This window comes from Staurois parvus, unplaced genomic scaffold, assembly GCF_062004578.1.
Source record: "Staurois parvus isolate SC_StPar_1 unplaced genomic scaffold, SC_StPar_1.0 ptg000832l, whole genome shotgun sequence".
NCBI classification, from domain to species: Eukaryota; Metazoa; Chordata; class Amphibia; order Anura; family Ranidae; genus Staurois; species Staurois parvus.
This window is the reverse complement of record NW_028318628.1, coordinates 4,730,266-4,747,716: the sequence shown is the minus strand read 5'-3', so window position 1 is coordinate 4,747,716 and position 17,451 is coordinate 4,730,266. Positions and strand designations below refer to the sequence as shown.

Below are 17,451 nucleotides of genomic sequence, written 5' to 3'. Positions count from 1 at the left end.
GGGAGCATAATGGGATGGACTCCGATCCATCCCATAATGGACTCCATTATGCTCAATCCGCAGATCCAATCCATCCTGCGGGGATCGTCGGAGGAGTGACACCAAGTGTTACCACACTGGGTGACACCAACCCTAGGGACGCCCCTGCGTAGAGATCTGTCCGTTTCTTTTTGTTCAATCTGCTGGTTGAATAAAAAAAACTGTCAGTGTGTACCCAGCTTTACCTTGACCACTGGGTTGTACTTAAAAAACGTACTCACATGCCCAAAATATTCAGCATTTTCTGGTGTAACCTGCCACTCCATCGCTGCATTCCAGGTCCAACACTGCCATCTTCTCCTCCCATGTCATCAGGTGGCCGGCTGTCTCTTCCATGTTCTTGCAACTGCCCTCCTAATGATGTGTCACATTCGCAGTGAGCCCGAGATTGCCTGGAAAGCCTAATGTGATGAGTGATGTGATGATCCAAGCAGGCTTTGGGAAGTGGGGAGGACGTCATTCTAGCCTAGACCATAATGCTGGAAGCACAGGGCCTGGTCCCTCAAAAAAAGGTATTTAGGAATTTTTTTTTCCAATGTCTAAGTGAGTAATGGGAAAGGGGGGTGGGGTGTATGTAGAGTTCTTAAAGTGCACGAGGGTCTGCTTTAATAGTGCTTATTTAATTAAACCTCATCAGTAGACAAAAAGCTATTCATATAACACTCAATGTATGTTGCCGCTACCTGTTATCAGAGGCAAACTGTCCACTGTCGCTGTAACATCTCGCATCTCATAGAGTATCTTATCTGCTGGGACAAGATTTTCAGACTGCCCAACAATACAACAGCCAACAGAGTGAAGGATTTCTAACATCTGCAAATATAATACAAAGATTTACTTATAGATATAATAAACTAAACTACCTTACAGTATTCAGTTTATTTTTTAGATGAAAAATCACACTTTTGTTTATTTTGATTTTAACATTGTATTAATTTATCTTATAAAGGCACTTGTTCAAAGATTTGTGGCACAGTGTAAAAAAAAAAAATATCAAGTAATGGCCTAGGCAATTTTGTCACCACAAAAGCAAATAATATTTTTTTTTATTGTTGTGTAGTAAAATACTAGGGTAGCACTAGTGGTGTGTTTGCAGGTGCTCTTGAATTGCAATAAATCTTTGACTGCTCCAAATAGAAAATAAAAATAATATAACAATATTCAATATGTCTCTTACACTGTATTTACATACCTGCTCAGGGCTGTGCCTGGAGCTAAACCCTGGAACTGATTCCAACTTATCCAGTGTGCCACCAGTATGTCCCAGTCCTCTTCCACTGATCATTGGAACCTTTCATAAAATGAAAACAAACATAGGAATACATTTTGAAAAATCAAAGATAATGGTGCTAACCCAAGGACAGAAAACCAAGGTTCCCAGAGTTCACTGTGTATGGTGTACCCCTATGTTGGAAGATCAAATGTTTCTTTGAAAGAATAGAGTTGGTAGTAAACCCAAAAGCATTTAATATATTGCAGCTTACTAATTCTTAGATGTGATGGCTGCATTACGTTCCTTTTTTAGGCTTTCTTCTATTTTTATCTGGTGATCTACCCAGTAAATCTGTTTTTCAAAAGAACAAGCTTTCTTGCAGATGTATTAAGTTACAGGAATGAGAAACACTGACTTAAGTGCTTACAAAGATCAGTTTTATTTATGTAAAACCTTTATTGCAAAAGAAAAAAAAAACTGTTGCTGTAACTGCTTTATGCAGGAGTTGGACAAAATTATGGAAACACCATGTAAAGAACAATATCGTTACCTAATATGGTGTTGGACCGCCTTTGGCATCCAAGATGGCCTGAATTCTCAAAGGAATTGATAAATGGATGGTGGACAATAGAACCTGATACCACTTGTTAAAAATCACTCCAACTCTTGCAGAAATGCAAGAGGTGGAAATCGAGCCTGAACCTTGTTCTCTAGAATTGACCATAGTGGCTCTGTGATATTGAGGTCCAGCAACTGCAGCACCCAGGGAAGGTGAGAGACCTAATCTGCATGCTCATAAAACTACAATTTTACAACACTATTACAAAGAAAAATGGAGAAAGAGAGACATATAAACAATGGTCTCTGTGACGGTCGCGATGTCAGACCCCAGCCCTTCTCACCAAACTCGTGACCGAAGGACTAGCCAATCTAAAACTGCGCTGTCACGTGCGTAACAATGCCACGCTCCGCTGCACCCTGCACAAAGATTTTCCAGGTAATGGACCACAATCTGTGTACCTGCAGTCTGGGAGCAATTGTTACTGGGTCAGGTTAATTACGCAATTAACCCTTCACACTGCCACCACCTCCTTTTTGTACAGAGAAAGAGGAAACTCGGCAATATCAGCAATAACACTATGATGTTTGAATATTCGTTTGCATACACAATGTCACCGCAGACAGATGTATGCAGACGTTTAAAACACACAGTAGCGCGTTTCAGAGACAGGGGTTCTTAGTTTGCATTAAAGAGCTTTAGAAACAGTTCAACACTTTCAAAAAGTAGGATTTATTACTAAAAGGTCAAAAGGGTGCAATAAAAATATTTACAAAAAAAGATGTAGCCAATATATATATATATATAAATATACAGAGAGCAATAACACAGCAAAGAGATAACAGAAAGAAATTTAGAGAGATAGAGTACTTGCCAAAAGTCCTGGATAAAGCAGCTTTCAGGTTTTCTGAGCAAAAGGGCCTTATCTCCCAAAGTTAGTTCCGATGTTAAAAGGGAGCTTCTTCAACTTCAACTCAACTCAGCTTTCTGCTTCAAGCATAACAGCTTTTCTAGGAACACAGCGGGGTGTCTCCTTGAAGCAGAGAACCAATCGCCTCATTTGGGGAGGGAGGTGTAGGCGGAGGACCCAGCTAGAACCAAAATCCCTCACCGCTTATATCATGACCCATAACTTACCCTCGGTGTGTTTAGCAGCCTTGCCACTAGTAGATTAATAGGCAGACGCATCTGCTGAATGTTTAGATATGAAATATGACATACCTGCTTGAGACTGGTAAGGAGATATAATATTCTGCTCTCCTGTAGATGTCAGCTAGGGGGTGTAATATATCAGGTGACTTGTATTTAAGTGACCAATCTGAATATATGGCTGGTTTTTATGTAAGTCTTTCATAATCCAAGATTTGAAATCATAGGGGAAAAAGGGGATTTTTAAATGTGATGTCTGGTTTACGGTTTATCTGGAATGTCTTTGAGCTCAGTGAAGGACTTGGTTTTATGGCTTTACGATATCCCAGATTGAGAAGCTAACAGACATCTGGGCACCAGCTAAGTCTGGATTTTATAGTCCTGGAGCTCTCCCACTGAGTCTGATTGCCTGTGATCTCTGCATCAAACAGACCACATGTCACTCAAGAGAGGGAGGGGGGATTTTGGAGAAGGAGTGAGAGATACAAGATGGAGGGTTTGGAGCAAAATGGATGACCGCGTCCATCTCTGTGTGCACGATTGCTACAGTCTCTACCCTTGATAATGGATTTTACTGGTGCCACACCCCTTAATGAAAAGACACTGAAAAATTGGACCCTAACCAAAAAGAAACAAATGGGACAAAAGACAGAATGGGCTTAATCCTATTATCTGGCAGGCCCATATCTTTTTTCCTTTTTTGCAACTGCTGACTATAGAGTCTTCTGGGATTCATATGGTCATGGCTCCTTGGTTGCTTCATGAAAAAAATCAGATGCCATTGTCTGGTAAATTTTAAATATTTTGGTGATGGATGTTTTTGGTTTTCGTATATATATGTTTCAGTTTGTTTATCATGGCTTTGTTTATAATTTTAGAACTGTGTGTTAAATCTCCCTGGAGGCTTTTGTCCTGGGAAATGCGTTGGAGAAAATTTCAAAGACATTACATACAAGCTGTACATATACCCATTGTACTGTGTATGGGAACCCTTTGGAGTATTTTGTAACAAGCCTGATGTTTTGTATAGTCACAATATGTAATGGCTACATGTTTTTCTATATTGAGGTATGTCTATGCTCAAATTTTCTATTTCAATTGCGCTTTTAAGGATGTCCAATAAAACTATACATTTTTTATAATTTGTGTATGGAGTTTTGTCAGTATGGTGCCTAATAAAGCCACAGTACTTTTTTTTGGTTAGGGTCCTATTTTTCACAATTTGGCAACACCAGCTGTGTGAATCTGTCAAGGTCCTACCTTTTCCCAGATGCTATGTTACTCCATGTGCTGGCATCCATCTTGGATTTCTGCTGAGCATGGTGGGAATCTTTTATGCCTTCAGGTCTCTGAGGTCCATCCCCCAGAGGGGTGTGGCTGATTACATATAAGCCTGTGGTCCGCACATGCCCTTTGCACTTGTGTCGCTATTACTCTGTTCTGACTCTCGTGGCTCTCCTGGTATCTGACTCAGCTTGTGACTCGACTACTCTGTGTGTTCTCCTTTGATCTGACCCTCCGTTGCTGAACCCGGCTTGTGACCTGTGATTCTCGTCTGCTGTCCTGTACCATTTTGTCCCGTTGTTGTCGACCCGGCCTGCCTGACTACTCTATTGTCTTTTCCACCAACTACACGCCATTGGCAGCGGCCATTACCGCAACTGAGGTGTCTCGGGGGCCGCGACCTGGTTCCTGGCTGCGTCAAGTCCATCCCCACCATCAGGGGCCCTGGTGAAGAGCAGCCTGGGACTTAGACTCCGCGCCCTGAGGGACTTCGGTCTGTGGGTGGTGGTTGTCGTCAGTCAGTGCGTTACTTTGCTATTAGGCCTGCCTGCCCATTCCCCAGCTCCTGCCCTGACAGAATCGGAGCATTACCAATGTCTGCACCATGGGGCCCACATGGTCAGCAGAAATTTGTACATAATTGTTGGCAGTGACTATCTTTCAAGGTGATGATGGGGCCTGCAGAATACCAAGATATGGCTGCACAAACCATGATTGCCACCATGCTTTACCGTTGGCACAAGACAGTACAGGTCATAAGCTTGGAATGGTGTTTGGGTGGGAACAGTGTGAAGCTCGATTCATCAGACCATATTAGTCTTCCATTGAACGATAGTCCAAGATTTATGGGTGTTGCACCATTCTCTCCTCTTCTGAGCATTAATATCAGTCACCAGTGGTTTGGTAATTGCAGCTCACCCATGAATGTTTTGCTTATAGAATCCCCTTCACACAGTGTTTGTGGACACGGGCTTTGGAAGCCTGAGATTGAGCTCTGCAGTCACTTTTGCAGCAGTTTTCTTATTCCGGGTCACAATCCTGCGCAATGTCCTTTTGTCTCTTTCAGTCAGCTGACCACGTTGACTACGTTTATGCTTATCAGACGTTTTCCCGGTAACTGTACATGCCGTCATAACCTTTGATAATGTACCTTGAGACACGGCAAATAAATTGCCAACTTCAGTCACAGAGGCACCAGCTAACCGGGCACCAACAATTTGCCCTCTTTGAAGCTCAATAAGCTCTGACATGACTCCGTACTACTAGTAGCCCACACAGTGAATGATGAAAGTAAGGCTTCCCACCTGTTAGCTAGGTGTCTCATCACACAGTAGAAGCAAAAGAATGTTCCATCACTTCCACTTTCAATGCGAAACATGTCATCACTTTCACATCTACAAATCATGCAGTGTTTCCATGTCTTCGTCCAACCTCCTGTAAGTATTAGCTGGAGTTTGTCTTCAATTTGTTAGTGTATTTAAATCTGCTAGTCTAACACTCCCCTCCCCCCAGATTGAGAATGCTGCTGTCCAAATGTGCTCCTTCATCCAGAGTGTGGGCACTCTAATACAGGGAGCTGTGTTACTGGTCAGATCACCAGGTGAAAACATGGAAAAAAGAAAAACTAATACAGCCACCACATCTAATAATTGGTAAGCTGCAATATTTAGTTTAGGGTTTAATACTTCTTTAACATGGGTTTGCCAATGTAGATATTTTGATTCCAAAATGTATCAATGTGTGTCTCTTTCATGTAACAGGTGACATTTGTGTCATTTAGGAGATCAGAAACTTTCCACTTTATTTAATCAAGAGTTCTCGTTTTAGAGAGTAGTAACCCATAGCAAACAATTAAAAGCCATTTTGTATCAGTCAGACTTCAGTACAGTGAATTCCAATCAAGCTTTGAGTTACTAAACCCAGGACCCTGCATTCACTATATCTGGTCTCCCACAGGACACAGATTATGGAAACGCAATTATTTTAGTAAATATAAACTGCTAGATACCTTTTCACATCAGCAGTTAGAGCAGTCTTGTGACTTCTATCAGTGTACAGCAGAGCACTGGTTAAAGCTTGTAGGAGTTTGCTTTTTGCTTTAGGAGGATGCAGAACCCCTGACTTCTGTCTGAACAGTGCTGATTGGCCCTGTGCTGATCGCATGCACTCTCCCAAGAGAAAAAAAAACCTCTTCAGCAATACACACCAAACTGAGCACATGCAGAGTGACTCCACACTATGTCTTTTCAGGAGATCAGAGGGGGACATTGGAAGAAGGGGAGGATCAGAGAAGATTGGATCAAACAACCTTTTTACACAAATGCAAAGGATTAACCCCTTAGGTTCCACAGTGAATATAACAAGCATGCTTTCCTTATTATTATTATTATTATTATGCAGTATTTATATAGCACCAACGGTTTGCTCAGCGCTGTACATTATAATGTGAGACAGTACACGAGACAGCACAGTAACAATACAATACACGAGGGGTTCGAGGGTCCTGCTCCTTGGAGCTCACAATCTAGGAGGGGGGGAGAGTGGTACAGGAGGAAATAGCTGTGGGGGATGGAGTGGTAGGAGGAGTGGAGGAGATCAGCAATTAGGTGAGGGCGGGGGAGGCTTCTCTGAAGAGATGGGTTTTCAGGGTGCGACTAAAGGTGAGGAGGGAAGGTGACAGTCTGATGGATTGGGGTAGTGAGTTTCAGAGGATGAGGGAAGCCCTGGAGAAGCCCTGGAGACGGGCATGGGAGGAGGAGACCAGGGAACTGGAGAGTAGGAGGTCTTGTGAGGACTGGAGAGTACGTTTTGGGTGGTAGATGGATATCAGGTCGGTGATATAGTTTGGGGCAGTGTTATGAACAGCTTTGTACATCAATGTTAATATTTTGAATTTTATGCGTTGGGCAATCGGAAATATGAAATATCTAAATAAAACATAATGATGAAAGATGAAATAATGAAAGAGGAAAGAGTAACCTTCAGCATCTGAAACGTTTTGCTGATAGAAGACTACATTCTAAGTCTTATATTTCTAAACTGATTGGAAATGTATGTTTCTATTTTAATAGGCATTTTAGTCTTCACAAACATAAACAAACGCTGCTGCCTTATCAGTTTTTTACATCATTTCACAATGTACTTAAACAGCAGAATGTGTTAGCTTGAATAGGTCAAGTTCAAAACTAAACTTTAAACCATGTTTGCTTTTCCTTTGTTATGTAACACAGGTGCTATCAGCAGCTTTCTAGAAGCAGTCATTTCTGTATACCGTATGTATTGCCATCTGTATTTGTGGAAGCTGGGAAATGCCCTTTATTGCTCCTAGGCTCTTAAAGTGTTAATAAACCCAGGAACCTGAATTCACTATATCTGGTCTCCCACAGGACACACAACATGGAAGTGCAATTATTGTAGTAAATATAAACTGCTAAATACCTTTTCACATCAGCAGTATATAGCAATTTTGTGACCTATATCAGTGTCTAGCTGAGCACTGGTTAAAGCTTGTAGGAGGAGTTTTTATCCTGTTCTCATTGTCCTATGAGGCATATAACCCCTGACCCTCTGCCTGGCCAGTGCTGATTGGCCCTGTGCTGATCCCATGCACCCTCCCAAAGAAAAAAAAACCTCTCTAGTCATACACACTAAACAGACCATGTGCAGAGTGACTCCTAGAGCTCTGTACTATCAGCAGATGGACTGACAGTAGAAGGGAAGGATCAGAGAAGTCAGGATCAAACAGCATTTTTACACAATGCAGAGGATTAACCCCTTAGGTTCCACAGTGAGTATAACAAGCATGCTTTACTGCATTTACAGACTGATTTTACTGTGGTGGGTTTGGTAATAATTTAATTAACATGATCACAATCTGAACAATGCTTTCCTCCTTTCATCAGATATAATTTATTCTGCACATATGCTGGATCTTTGTTATCTTTGGCAGCTCTGAATAATTTTAAATTGAAACTTAAGCCTGGTACACACGGGACAAATATTGGCAGGTTCAACATTCGGCCCATAGGTACAGCAGCCTGTCCGACAGAAGCCAGCTGAACATTCGGCTTGTGTAGAATGGGGCATGATGGAAAAATTTCTGCTAATCGGTATCTGATCAGTGCTCACAGCCAATGACTGGTGTGTTCTGGTGTTAAGCATAGCCATACCATTTCATAATCACATACAGTATATGGTTTATTTGTGCTTTATAAATGATTAAATAACATATTGATGTAGTGATTAAGTATTAACAGTGGATATTATTATAATAATGCAGGGTGAATGTGTTTCTCTGTATGCCCATACCTTGCATCCACAGGCAGCGAGTGCTGGTGCCAGAGGCAGGCTTACTTTGTCTCCAACCCCTCCTGTTGAATGCTTGTCCACCAACAACCCACGCCATTCTTCTGGCCATGTCAGCACACATCCTGAAGCTACCATTTCCTTGGTCAGAGTCATGGTCTCTTCTGAGTTCATTCCACACAGTCGGATAGCCATAAGGAGTGCACCTAATGGTAAAAATATGTAATCTACTGTATAGTGCCTGTGATATTAATAATGTCATCTCACAGTTAGCTGTGTCTCCTTAAAAAAATTAAAATAATGGTAATGCAAAGAGCGACCTCTTACCTCCTCTTCTGGAGTCCCCCACTGGTGCTCTCCACTCCTCTCCTGCGTGTGCTTTTATAGCAAGCCATGTGCTATCTATATTTCTGGAAGCTGGGAAATGCCCTTTATTGCTCCTAGGCTCTTAAAGTGTTACTAAACCCAGGAACCTGAATTCGCTATATCTGATCTCCCACAGGACACACAACATGAATTCGCTATATCTGGTCTCCCACAGGACACACACGTGTGGGTATGCTCCCAATCCAGGCTGTGTTCATCCATAGACACAGCATGGCTTGGCCACTCCTCTTCATTCCCTCCTCCCAGAATTTGACTGACTGCGGCAGGAGCCAATGGCTCTAACACCAAGAACTGAGTGATCATATGACCATTGATCATTCAGTTCTTGGTCTGCTTGGAGCAGAGAACAGTGACTGTCAGTCACTGCTCTCCGCTCTACCCCTTCAGTGCTCATTGGAGTGTCAACCTGGAGGGGGGGGGGGCGAAGGAGTTGGGTGAATCCCAGTGATATGGTCGGGATCCTTCCAGAGCCTGGAGCGACTCTGCCACATCAGCTCACAGTGGACTATAGCCCTCTGTTGGCTGATTTTGGGTTGCAGGAGAGCAAAAACAAGTGCAGTTCTGTGACCCACAAGAGAAGTATGGCCAAAAAACCTTTTGTTTAAACAGGTGTAAAATATTTGTAGTTTATGTTCCTATATATGGACCAACATTACACAAATTAAAGTGATAATAAAGGCACTTTTATTTTAAAAAAAACGAAAAACCCAAACATGTCGTACTTACCTGCCCTGTGCAGTGGTTTTTTACAGAGCAGCCTTGATCGTCCTTTTCTCGAGTCCCCTGTCAGTGCTCATTATCCCTCCCCCTGCTGAGTGTCCCCAGAGCAAGCCACTTGCTCTGGGGGTATTTGTGCATGCTTGCTCCCGAGCCCCTATAATCTGAGATTGCAAATAGCTCCCACTGCTATGTCTAAGACAACGAGGAAAGAGACCCAGGAGAGCCGGGGTACCTATTCACATCGCTGGATCGGGAACGGGTTCAAGTAAGTATTAGGGGGGCTGTGGGGGCAGCAGCACACATAAGATAATGTGTGAAGGTAAAAAAACCTTCAGCCTTCACAACCAATTTAAGTCTGGTGTATCCTCACCACACACCCATGTTTGTTTATGAGATAGTCACTCTTTCAATCCTCCTTTACCTTTTTCTTCAGACACCTCTGCTAGACACCACAAGCAAATAGACATCTTTGTTTTTCTGTACCACAGTTAAAGGGCAAGTGCATTTTTAGTAATACCCCATTCGAGTTCCTATGGAGTTGAAAGATTTTTCCAAGTGCCTCTAGACCCCATTGAGGCCTATGGGTTATCTATGTTCAGGCATTGTGATTTCTGCCTGGAAAATGTAAACAGAGGATCAGGTCATGGTTGTAATGCTGTAGGTAGGTATCTGTGTGTGGAGTTTTTTTTTAGGTTATTTTAGGTTAGTGGGCTAGGGAGAATGATTTAGTGCACTTTTTACTAAAAGTCCACATGTGCTTTAAGTAATAAAGTTTGGTCACCAAATCAACCCACCACAGCCTAGGATTGCACAACAAGAGGCAGGTTACAAAGCAGTATTAAGGTGGCCATTGATTGCCAAAATTTTGATCCATCTCTGGCCAGTCCTGTTAGAAAGCAGCCAATAGGATGAAGTGCTGATCAGTGTATTCTGACAGCAGAGGAGCCCAGCTCACTCCTCCGCTGTCATAGTACAATGACACAGAGGGCAGGATTCCTGCATCCACCTCAATGGTATGGATAGGGAATAGGTTCAGTATTTTGTTCAGCCCACCTCCCGAACGAAAACAAAACTGGGCCATATATAATAGCCATAAATGGCCAGTTTAACTATACCCACAATAAGGAAACTGCAAAATGTAAGCTAATTATTCCAATAGAAATATCTGATTAAAAAAATAAATAAATAAAAAACTACATTGTGTTAGAATGTTCCCCCCACTACTGTGTGTCTGCTTGTGTGCAGATACAGACAAATCAAAATTGTCATTCATTGGGGGTTGGTTGTGTGAGCTTGCAAAGTGCATGTCAGCATATACAGTATCTAGGGTGACAACACCGATTCTGCAAAGGGGACAAATTGTTCAGGGAGAACTATTACCCAAGCACAGGAAGTTGAAACATGGGCTGGAGCTGGTAGGATCACATGGTAAAATAAGGTGAAATACAGGGACAACATAAAAAATGTGTACACTATAAAAGGTGTGGGATAAGTCATTATTTGAAGTGGTTGTAACCCTCTGAAATGAAAAATGAGCAAAGCATATCCATCTATAGCAGGGGTTGGCAAGCTGTTGATCACGAGAGCCGTCAGGTGGATCATGACCACGGTTCTGCCTACCCTCAGCCTCTGCCACTCTCATGTTAACTGCAGAGCGGACAGCAGGAGGCAGCATAGTGCTGGATAGAGGGGGGCGGAAGCTGCCTCAGTGATTGGTTGCTAGGAGGTCCTAGCATCCAATCACCAACTTGTTATGTACTCTGGCAGCTACTGCTCCTGCCTTCCACCCAGCACTATGCTGTCTCCTGATCTCTGCCCTGCTGTACACAGGCTGTCAGATGGTACTACCTACACAGCACAGATACTGATGAGAAATGGACAGAGGGCACTGCTTTGGGGGATGGGGAGGCAGGGGACACTGCTCTCAGGGGTTAGAGGACACTTTGTCGGGGGCAGAGGCGGGGGGGGGGGGGGGATGTGAAGGGGGCAAAGGACACTTTTTGTTGGGGGGGGGGGATACAGGAAACTACTGAGGGGAATGGGGCAAAGGAACCTACATTGGGGGGGGGGGTGATGTGACAGGGGCAGAGGAAACTGCTTTGGGGGGTATAGGGCAATACTTTGGGGGAAGGGGTGCAGGGGACATTGCTATGGGGGGTAGGGAACACTACAGTGGGGAGGGGGGGGTGATGTGATGTGAAGGGGGAAGAGGACACAGCATTGGGGGGTACAGGACACTGCTCTGGGGGTGATGTGAAGGGGTGCAGAGGACAGTACTGTAGGGGTGATGTGAAGGGAAGCAGAGGAGACTACTGTGGGTGGGGGATTTGAAGGGGGGGCAGAGGACACTATTGTACGGGGAAGTAATGTGAATGGAGGAAAAGGATACCACTGTGGGGGGGGGGGGGGGATGTGAAGAGGGGCAGAGGACACTGCTGTGAAAAACTGTTCTTCATGCTGTCTTTTTATTAGGGGCTTGATATTTTTTTCCCCTGGGGATCTTTGCTTTCCTCCATGTTGTCCAGGTAGATCTCAACTTCTGATAAGTTGCCTAACCCTGATTTATAGTATGCACTTGCCTCTGTCCAACTAGTGTGGTTCCCATCTCTTCTTTCCTCCCTCTGCATGAGTCACTTTTTACGGATAACAGGCAATCCCAGGAGATGGCCCTGCCCCACCCTCCAGCACACAGAAGTGATTGACAGCCTTAGCTGTGCATGTTTCCCTATGAGTGTGTAGAGGGAGGGGGGTGTGTCCTTTCCCTCTACTCAGGTCTCAGATTACACTCAGCTCTCTGCTCCATGCTGTGCAGTATGTGACATCAGATCTACATGCCTTGCCTTCTGAAGCTCAGAAAGGCTGTATAAATGATATCCTTTGAATGGCTGTAAAGGAAAGGGCTGCAAATAAACAGGCACATCTTTTGTATGAGGATAGTTTCATCTCTGTATCACCTAAGGTTGGTCACTTCAGGTATATGTAGGGCTTATAACCACTTTAATTCTCATTTTAAGGTTTTCATACAGTTGAATTATCTTGTTATGTATTCATTACAAAACAAGGTGTTCAGGCAAATACCTAGTGTTTAACTTTAAATGGCTAAACCTTTTGTTAGTACATTGGTTCCAGAGTATTTGTTGTACACTTCTAAATGTGTCAATATCTAGGATTAGCTCTAAAAGGTAGGGATTACCCATTGTTTATTTTGATTACCCAGTTGACTGTCTTGAACTTGGCCTTTCATTGTCTCTTTCACCACATGCCTGATCTCCTGTGATGATAGCGGTAATCCATTACGCTTCTTAGCAATTATATCAGCAATTCGAAACTGGAAAGTATCTTGAAAAGACAACAGGAAAATAATAAACTAAGGACATATACAAGTATTACTAATACAAAAGTAACAATAAAGACATACATAGAGATGTAAGCAACCTTATTTATTAATGACAGTTCAAGAAACCACTGAAGCTTGGCTCTCACCTATGTGTTTATCTTTTTAGTATGATACCTCTAACTTTTCCTCAAAGTATAAGGGTCCTTTCACACGGGCGTTCCGCATGTCCATTTTTCATCTGTCCATTTATGGATGAAAAAAGGACACCAATGTATTTCTATGGACTAGCGGATGAAAAACCCTATTTTTCTTACGTTAAATAAACCCAAACCGGAACAGATGAAAAACGGACGCAAGTTAATGTAAACAGATGTAAACAGACATATACGAAACTGATGTAAAAACTGCAGAGAAAATGATGAGAAACTGATAAACAAACTGATGTAAACTGATGAAAAACTAAGGTAAACATATTTGTTTTTTCTTTGAAAAACGTGACTGAACTGATGAAAAAAAAATGAAACGCCCCTGTGAAAGGACCCTAATTCCACCTATAGGGAAAACAAATGCTTAAATGTAAAACCGCCATGCGAAAAAAAAATGTACTGTATTTTTTGACTCTCTTTATGCTGTTCCAAAACCAAATCTCCTGCTAGCTGACATGCCCAGATAAATGTTAGAAATTAATTTGTTTGAGAAAAATTTTCCATCCTGCTATTCCGAATATTCTTATCACTATGATCAAAAATGAACATTAATTTGAACCAACTAATGATTAGGAAATGGAGTCTGGGTTCACACTTGTGTGGTGCAGTATATCGCATGTGATTCGCACATGAACTGCACCACATTCCAGTACAAATCACATGCGAATTCTGTGCGATGCGATTTCAGCCATACATTTTGTATGGCTGAAATCGCATCGCATCCACACCAAAAAGGTGTAGGACCCTTTTTTGATCCGCACTAGAATTGATTCTAGTGCGGATTGCATGGGTATTCACACCCATGCGATATGATTCTGCACATCGCACTGCGGTTTGCAGACCGATTACGGGGTGTTAACATACAAACCCGCAGCGGTTTGCATGAACGGGGTGCGATTGTGATGCGGTGTGGAATTCGTACAGAAACCGCTGCAAATTCTGCACTGCATCAGTGTGAACCCAGGCTTAAGGAATGTTCTTAAAATGAAAAATTCTACGATTGTATTGCCAACTTAAGGTTGGTTTGCTGCATGCAGTACTGCCTTCTGATTTCCTTAACCTTTCCTTAACCATCTAGGGTGTTTTTTTTCTGACCTGGATTTCCATTTCAAGCATTTTTTGTAAGTGCATTGTAATGGAATTTACATGAAGCAAAGTAACGCTTCAGTACTGAAGGGTAAAGGTAAAGGTATAATGAAGTGCCATGTGCTATCTTACTATTCACTATTGACCCCACTTATATTGTCCAGAGCATATATATTAACAAGTTTATTCCATCCAAAGATGAATATTTCTAAATTGTACCACATATGCCAAGCCAATGAGTGTCAGAAAATATTACTCCTTTTTAATTCAAACATCCCATAATGCTCTGGACTCACAGACCTCCCTTCAATTGGAACAGCAGTTCAAATACGTTGAAAGTAAATTTTAACAAAAGATATCTTACAGTATTTCAAGTTACATGTTGCACCTGTACTTAAAACAGCTTCTGGGAATACCCTCCCATTTACACAGTCCGGAGAATCAACTTAAAAAAAAAAACTACTTTCATCCCTAGGTATATATATATATTTTTTTAAACAATTGACTTTATTCATAAAATTCAGAGCATATAAACATCAGTGAACACAAAACTTTGCAGGTTATAAAGTCATGTAGTACACGGTAACAAAATGTTGGCTTCAGGAAAAGCTTAATAGTACAATCAGATCAGTGGTCTATATGAGATGAGGCAGTCACAAATTGAGACATTTTTAAATCGCATTTACAAACATCAAAACTGACATAAGAAGCGCATGAACAGAAGAATGAAGCTTAGGAAAGAAAGAAAGAACAGCAATCATACAAACAGATCCAGATTCGCAAGTGGTGTCAAGTATCCACCAGCATGACGCGCACATCGACAAGTAAAAAAGTGTTATTCGCCCATCAGCCCTCTATAAGGTTCTGAAAAAGTGAAAGCATACCAACTAGACTAGAATTTCTTTCCATTTCCTGAATAACGTTAACCTCTCTTATCCAATCTTGGATCGAGGGGGCATGAGTAGTCTTCCAATGCCTGGGGATTAGGGACTGGCCGCATTCAAAAAGGTGCCGAACAAAGATTTCAATAAGCACTCAGATGTGGAGGAGACAGCATTTGGGGGTTAAGGGTAATGTGGTCTCAGTAATAGAGTATGTCAACTTGCAAACTTTCTCCCTGAATGGCAAAGGCTGTGGACATTGCCAAACATGTAACAGGGTATCTTCAGCTGACTCACATCGCCAACATAAGCCTGACGTCTGGGGGAACCACCTCTTTAACCTATCCAGTGTAGCCGGGGGCAGACCGACAACTCATGTGGCCTCCGGGCAATAGGGGATCATGGGGCCCGTGTCCTCGCCACACTCAAACCACACCCAAAAAAGCCTATGAAAGGTACCAGGGGCATCTCTTGGGGCCCCCTACTTACCCTGGGCCCTAGGGCAGTGCCTGTCAGGGAGTGAGGAGCCAGACACACAAGGAGGTGCAATTCAAGGTAGGTTTATTGTACAAAAACAAGACAGAGTCTATGCAAGTCCAACAGCAACAGTGGATGACTTGGTAGGACAGAAGCCAGGAAGGATGGTCGCCAGAGCTGGGGTCAAAAGCCAGGAAGGATGGTTGCCAGAGCCGGGGTCAGAAGCCAGGAAGGATGGTCGCCAGAGCCGGGGTCAGAAGCCAGGAAGGAGTCTTGCCAAAGCCGAGTTGGTATCCAGGAGAGCAATGAGAACTAAACAGCAGCTTGCTGCTGTGCAACAGACAGGACACGAATGCAATGGACAGCTACAAACAGCAGACTTATATGTGATAAGGCGCCACCTCCTGGGGGAGAAGCCGCAGAGAATGAAAGCATAAAGGATCCCACAATGCTTTGCAGACACCTAAGATGGATGCCAGCACATGGAGCAGCACAAGCCCTGAGGAAAGGTAGGACCTTGACAGTGCCCGAGCACCCGAATGGTCAGTTCGCCCCTTGGTGTAGCATACCATCTTGTTAATACTTTGTAAGAGGTTCCTTGGATTCTAGTGCTAATGGAGCATTTGTGAGCAAAAATGCAGGTTTTTTTCCATTGCTCAGAGAACTTTACCTGAAGGGCTGATTCCCAACCCGTCCAAAAATGATCAGAGTGAGTGTTTTGAAGCCATGTATAGGCCAAAGAGGTGGCTTTGTCGACTAGTTTCCCCTTTAAACAAAGCATTTCTAGAGTTGAGGGGTCTAGAAAAAGTTTCCTTCCATCTGTGATTAGTCAGGTAATTGTGTATTTGAAAATAAGTCCAGTACGGAATCGAAACCTTTCCGCAAAGTTCCTGGAGCTCTCCTTTGGACTTGACTCCCCCATGTTTGAGGCAATGGTTTTCCAACAAAGATAGACCTGACTCGTCAACTGGAATCATTCCAGTCTCTAACCCAGGGGGGAAACTCTGGATTACCAGTAATAGGAGTGAGAGGACCCGGAGAACTAGCAAAACCCACGACCCTGGCAAGGTCATGAAATGCATCTAATGTTGCGTCAATTAAGGTTTAACTATTATTATTATACAAGATTAATATAGTGCCAACAGTTTGCGCAGTGCTTTACAAAATGAAGGCATACATTACAGTTACAATACATTTCAATACAGGAGGAATCAGAGGGCCCTGCTCATTAGAGCTTACAATCTAAGAAGGGTCAAATGATACAAAAGGTATTAACTGTGGGGGATGAGTTGATGGAGAAAGTAAAAACACAGTATATTAGTTAGGAGCAGGATAGGCCTCTTTAAAGAGATGGTTTTTCAGGGATTGCCTAAAGTTGGATAGGTTAGGAGAAAGTTGGACAGATTGGGGTAAGGAGTTCCAGAGTATGGGAGAGGCTCTGGAGAAGTCCTGGAGGTGAGCATGGGAGAGCATGGCAAGGGAGCTAGAGAGGAGGAGGTCCTGAGAGGACCGAAGGAGCGGTTTGGTTGGTATTCTGGGACTAGGTTAGTGATGTAGCTGGGAGCAGAGTTGTGGATGGCTTTGTAAGTTGTTAGAATTGTGAATGTTATTTGTTAGGCAGAAGCCAATGGAGAGAATTGAAGAGAGGAGTAGGCACTGAATGGTTGGTAAGGTGTAAGGTGGGGGAGTCTGGCAGCAGCATTCATGAAAGACTGAAGGAGGGATAGTCTATGTAAAGGTAAGCCAATGAGGGGGTTGTGTCAGTAATCAAGGTAAAAGATGAAAAGGAAGTGAATTAGGAGCTTGTG

General features: G+C 42.9%; 1 protein-coding gene across 1 annotated transcript in view; it reads right to left on the bottom strand.

Annotated features, from left to right (window-relative positions):
- The window catches only part of TYMP (thymidine phosphorylase), a 52,375-nt gene that overhangs the window by 16,257 nt on the left and 18,667 nt on the right, over nucleotides 1–17,451 (bottom strand). Inside the window, exons 3-6 of the mRNA XM_089655329.1 lie at nucleotides 12,870–12,995; nucleotides 8,553–8,755; nucleotides 1,232–1,330; nucleotides 723–852 (exon numbers count right to left, since the gene is read on the bottom strand). Of these exons, the coding sequence (XP_089511455.1) occupies nucleotides 723–852; nucleotides 1,232–1,330; nucleotides 8,553–8,755; nucleotides 12,870–12,995 (558 nt within the window). The remainder of the gene's footprint in view (nucleotides 1–722; nucleotides 853–1,231; nucleotides 1,331–8,552; nucleotides 8,756–12,869; nucleotides 12,996–17,451) is intronic.